The sequence below is a fragment of the Sphaeroforma arctica genome (assembly GCF_001186125.1).
Source record: "Sphaeroforma arctica JP610 unplaced genomic scaffold supercont1.27, whole genome shotgun sequence".
Lineage (NCBI taxonomy): Eukaryota > Ichthyosporea > Ichthyophonida > Sphaeroforma > Sphaeroforma arctica.
Window position 1 is genome coordinate 20,308 of NW_014040531.1, and position 6,168 is coordinate 26,475.

The window sequence follows — 6,168 nt, forward strand, 5'->3', positions numbered from 1 at the left end:
ATACATATATGAACAAATTTAAGAGGAATCTCCGGACGCGTATTATACCATCCGGGCATAATATAGACTTTGCTCGGGTTCGAACTTGAACATACCAATACAAAGATCTTTGTATATACGAATTATTGTTTTACGTAACTTGATGCGATAGAAACGCATACACGTCGCAGGAAGATCAAAACATGAGCGATGTAACTAAAGCACTTATAATTATGCCTACACTATTTAGATTAGCTTCGCGTTTGTTGCAAGTTCGGATTTCGAGTATGTACCATCAGGCATCAATCATTCGCGGACATATCACTCGCGACTCAAGACCCAAGAGTGGTAAACTTCACCGAAATCTATGGCATTTTTATTTCATTTTTTTTTGTTCATCATTCGACCTAAATATATAGATTTATATGGAGAGGAGGCTGAGCCGCAAAGAGCTACGAGGTATTTGAGAAATATAGGTATGTCAATCCATCGTCTAGTAGTTGACTTATGCTCATTGCATACACCTTATTTTAACAACAAACACTAGACATTAAACAAAGAAGGTGTTTCCAGTAACTTGGCAGCTCTGTTGTTGAGTTTTTCCTCATAGTAGTAAAGACGTGAGGGATGCTCACGACATCTGCTGTCTTAAAATGCAAAAAAATTTCTACTTTATATTCGATTACAGTGTATCGGTAATTCGTTATATATATAGTGCTTCCATGTTTCTGCTACAGCGAACCGCAGCGTTTACCTAATAACGCGTGTGCGTAAAGGCCAAAGATTCTGATATAAATATCTAGTCAATATCAGTCGACTCTTTAGTCTCTACGCACGCGCTCACCGCTTTTTCAAACCAATCTTTTCAAAGAACGTAATAATATAGAGATAATAAACATAGGGGTTTTTTTTAAATGTGTTGGATGCACAATTCTACTCGTGCAAGTGGTTTCGGATGCTTATTGCTTGTGTGGCCCACAATTCTAAATTCACAAACATATTAGAACTTCAGTCACATATTTGCTCCATTACTACAATAAAGGTCAACGGCAAAGATTCATTTTTTAAATATATATTAAAAAATAATAATTGAACTATATGTATTTACACACCTTCGGCTTCTACAACTAGTCTTCTACCCTTTGCTGCGTGCTGATTTTCTGCTACTAGTTTTTTATGTTTATGAGTCTGATGCGATAAAAAGTCATAGGGAAAATACATAGTCTTCTACATTGACAAAGGCTATGGAAAAAAGATTTTTTTTATAGAATGTTCTTTTTTAGGAGGCTATGCCGTCATTGCCGTGTGATTTTTTTTTTCTCAAAATAGTTCTACCACTAGCACGCAATCATATTCGTAAAAAGGTAGCAACGTAATATCATATTTCATCTTGTGGCATATCGAGCCAGAGAAAAATGGTGACGTACGCGCTGTATACGAAAGATAATATCGCATCTTCTCTAGAATAATAGAAATATCAAATTTTGAAACCGGTTGAGAACTGGAGACCACTCTCAAATGGGGAGAGATCACCGATTCACCGGTGAGTCGGTGACTGGTGCGTAGCACTCGAAAATGGAGTCTGGGACGGTGAGACCAGAATGAGACATCGATATTCGATACGGGGCCCCCAGGGATGACACGGGTCGGAGACTCGGAGCCAAAATCACAGATGCAGAGTTTGTTACGTCATGTACCAATTTGGATGAATATATAAATACATATATATATATATATATGATTTTTACGAACACCAATCACCAACGCCGACACCCGACCGACTTCTACCGACCACCGAGGTTCGAGTATTATGCCTTATAAAGTTCTCTGAACCACTCTCAACTGAGTCTACTCTCTCCTATTAGCGGGTTGCATTTTATTAAATTTCGACAATGAAAATCGGCTTTTTGTCCCAAATTTAGCCAATATTCGAAAACAATAGCCGATCTTCCAATTAAAGAATATTTTGCGCAATAATATAATAAAACTGGAGTATAATATACTACATGTGATGTTTGGTACAAACTGATCTCTAGACAAAAATGTTCATAGTAAAAAAGGCACTCACGACAGACACGTATTTTTTTTTTAATCACAAACCAAAAAAAGACCAAAAAAGTAAACATGTATTTGATACATATGCAGATACCGTACGCTTCCTCACTGTCAATAGTCTAATATACATACAATGTCAGGTGCGTTTGATTGTGTGAGCGTGTGTGCGGGTGTACGTGTGTGCGTGTGTGCGTGTGTGCGTGTGTGCGTGTGTGCGTGTGTGCGTGTGTGCGTGTGTGCGTGTGTGCGTGTGTGCGTGTGTGCGTGTGTGCGGGTGTGCGGTGTGCGTGTGTGCGTGTGTGCGTGTGTGCGTGTATGCGCGTGTGTGTGTGTGTGTGTGTTTGTGCGTGTGTGCGTGCGTGTGTGCGTGCGTGCGTGCGTGCGTGCGTTCGTGTGTGCGTGCATGCGTGCGTGCATACGTGCATACGTGCATAGGTACGTACGTTTATCGTGTGTGCGTTTTTGCGTGTGCGTGCTTGTGTGTGCACACGCACACGCACATGTGAATTAACATTTGAATTTGCATTTGCGTATGCATGTGCATTTGCATGCGCATGCAGTTATGCGCGCTTGTACTCTACAATCCGAGCATTTGGGACGTTTTTTAATATCAATTTTTATATTGGGGTTTAAGTTGTATATGTTGCATTGTATATATGGCATACATGAAGTTTAGAAGTAGTAAGTGCTGCGTAAGTCGTATAACAGTGCGTATGCATTTGTCAAGCGTGCTGAGTACTAGCGCAGAAGCTTTCAAACGCGTACAAAAGTAAATGTCCTTTTGGGAATCATACATCGTACCCTCATTACGGCGCACTTTTCAATTTCGCCCTTACTGATATATTTACCGGACCTTTTTCCTGGTATCTCATTGACTCGTGCATAGAAGCTTGTTTCTGGCATCCCATTGACATATGCAGCTTTGGAAGCTCGTTGTTGGTATCGAATAAGAGTATGTCTATAAAAGCGCATCTTTGGTAATCTAAGCGCCCCATTACCTTCACAATCCCACCTGAATAAGAAATCGGTTTAACATAATATTGTCTTCTGCCATCCCATGACAGACGAAGCCTTTGTAACACTAGTCGCCAGCGACAACTATGTCCTGGGTGGCCTGACCCTAGCGTACTCGCTGAGGGAGACCAACACACAGCGCAAACTAGTGTGCCTAGTCACCCACAAGGTGTCGCAGACCATTAGGTATGTAAACGTGCTCATCATGTTCATATGCTGATTAATGGGTGTTCTCACGAGTATTTTTAACGTGCTTATCTTCATATGCGTACTATACAGTGTGCCGCACTGTTATTGTTTGATGTCTGTTGCTTTCAAAACTGATTAAATGTGAGATCCAGTTCTACTACCGGTTCGTCGTAGGCGTTTAGAGCTACGGGGGCGAATGGATTGCGAACCACTTGTTACGTCTGCTGTGTAGATTGTGTATTCTCAGATGCAACTGTTTCCGAGTCAAAGTCATATGACCTTTTGCCTGCTTTCTGTTGTCGACCGAAAGGTGTGTGTAATTTTATCCGCAGATGCATGCATAGGCTCATTTGCCTTGTATAACTCTTGCGAGTGCATCCGTCTACCTACGCGTGAGGTGTACAAGCCTACTTGTGCTAGTTTGCGGTACTGTTATGGTGGCCGAACCCCTGTCTAAGTCGCGAGCGGCACAACTACTACCTGCCCCAAATAATAAGGAGATAGATAAAGTGCAAGCTCAAGCACATGCACACGGTCTAATTTCAATCCATAATTTGGAACTCTGTAGAGACCGCCTGGCAGCCGCCTTTGACGAGGTTGTAGCCGTGTCCGAGCTCAACAGTAACGATTCCGTTAACCTGGATCTGCTGTGCCGTCCTGAGCTCGGCATCACCTTCACCAAACTGTTCATCTGGAAGTTGACTCAGTACAAGAAGACTGTCTTCCTGGACGCCGACACACTTGTATTGAAGGTGTGCATTTGTTGGTTTTGTATTGTTTAGTTCTGCTTTTGATTTATGTATTGTGAGCGTGTCCCATGCGTGATGTCGTCGGTGTGCTACGCCGTATTTACGTACGTCAACTGTACAGTCACTATACAATAACAATCGATATATTTCTTGTCCGCTATAGCCTTTCCATGCGCTTTGAGTTTGCATTTTCAACACTGCATTCGTTGTTGTACCGCGAGTGTGTGATCCTCGAATTCGATTCATTCACATCACTATAGTTCGCTTTCGAACCACACGAGTGTCTAAGCATAGCGCCGCGAGAGAAAATTATCTTGCGTCTCCATGCATGTGATAGGTACACCTCTGGCACTGTATATGAGCGTCTGGCACTTCTGTGAAATGCACTCAGTGATTGAGAGGTGCCCAGTCGAACGAATTTAGCAACTGCACCGAGTACCGTCTAGTCACCTTTATCGGCTCTAGGAATACTCACCTGTTCCGAAGTTTCCGGCCTTGTTGCATTAATCCTATCGCGTATGTAGCGCGTCGCACTATCACTTGCTAAACTGTATGCATACACCATTATTTCTGTTTTTAGAACGTCGACGAGCTTTTCGACCGCGAGGAGTTCAGTGCGGCGCCCGATGTCGGATGGCCCGATTGCTTTAACTCAGGAGTGTTTGTGTGTGTACCGAACCTAGACACATTCCACGAGCTCGTGGAGTTGTCTGAGAACACAGGTAGTTTCGATGGGGGTGACCAGGGTCTGCTTAACGAGTATTTCTGCGACTGGAGCACCAAGGATATCCACAAGCACTTGCCGTTTGTATTTAACCTGAACGCCAACGCTACGTACTTCTACGCCCCCGCTTACAAACGGTAATAATAGACACCTGTGTTTATATATATATATATATATATATATTAGATTTTCAATGATATTTGGATCTTTGTGATAAGAGTGTACGACCGCTAAAGTAGTCTGAAAAGGGTTTCATGATGGGTGCGGCGTGTAAAATATTTTTTGTGTCTATTTCGTTGGTATGAAAGTGAACGATCAATTATATGTATGTAGAGTATGTATGTGTATTTATATGCATATTCATGTGTATATATGGATATAAGTGCATATTTATAAAGCTATATATATGTAAATATATATACACACACATATATATATATACATATATTTATACATATATATAACATCTTAATACAATATAAATATATATATATGTATATATATACATATACATATATATATATATACACATATACATATACATATATGTTTATATAGGCATATATTTATATTGTATTAAGATGTTTATGTGTTTTTCATAATTGTATAAATGTATATAGAGCACACGTACGTGGAGTGAGATAATCAATGTCTGCGTGAATTAACCAGGGCATTGTAAATGTTCTCGTGAGAAACCGTTGTCACAAATATTACTTCGCGTGTTTGCTAGATGATGACACCTTGCTTCATAATATCTTTCTCCAGCTATGGCAAGGACGCCAAGATTGTGCACTTCATCGGTGCGGCAAAGCCTTGGATGCACGCACGTGACGCTAATGGAGTGCTGCACGCAGACAATGCTGAACACCTTGTGGAGCATTTGGATCTGTGGTGGGCCTGCCATGACAGACATGTTCAGGACATCAACTTGGTATGTGTTGAAGCGATTGCCCGAGAGTCTTTGTCGGGTTAGAGGTGGGAGAGGGATGTGAATATATTTGTAAGGGATGCGGTAGTAGCTGTTTGGGTGTGAAGTTGTGATACGATTTTACGTGCGAAAAAGTACGCATACATAAACGTATATCGATTCAAATACATATTAACAAGTGGGTTTCACAACAATACAGTGTACATTCTTTCAGAAAGACATTGTGCAAGTCACAGCTTATTATGAATGTCTGGCAAGCGACGCATGCCAACTTATATGACCTTGTTTATGGTTTCCAAGTCACATCGCAAAAATGCATCTTATAACCCCATTCCTTTTCAATTCGTGTACCACACTCACCCAATATCTACCCTCAGCACCAATTCCAGTGCAAACCGACTACTTCATTTCTAGACTACCCATATATACATTCCTTCCCTACACAGCCTGAAATGTTCTACCCCAAAGTACACGTATACCGTACCACTTCCTTTCTAGACTATCCTATATATTCATTCCTTCCCTACTAC

General features: G+C 41.2%; 1 protein-coding gene across 1 annotated transcript in view; it reads left to right on the top strand.

Moving 5' to 3' along the window:
- Nucleotides 1-2,167: 2,167 nt before the first annotated feature.
- SARC_00763 (hypothetical protein) overlaps nt 2,168-6,168 on the top strand; it is a gene marked incomplete at both ends in the record, with an annotated part of 5,595 nt that continues 1,594 nt past the window's right edge. Inside the window, 5 exons of the mRNA XM_014305514.1 lie at nt 2,168-2,174; nt 3,099-3,234; nt 3,806-3,989; nt 4,567-4,847; nt 5,476-5,641. Of these exons, the coding sequence (XP_014160989.1) occupies nt 2,168-2,174; nt 3,099-3,234; nt 3,806-3,989; nt 4,567-4,847; nt 5,476-5,641 (774 nt within the window). The remainder of the gene's footprint in view (nt 2,175-3,098; nt 3,235-3,805; nt 3,990-4,566; nt 4,848-5,475; nt 5,642-6,168) is intronic.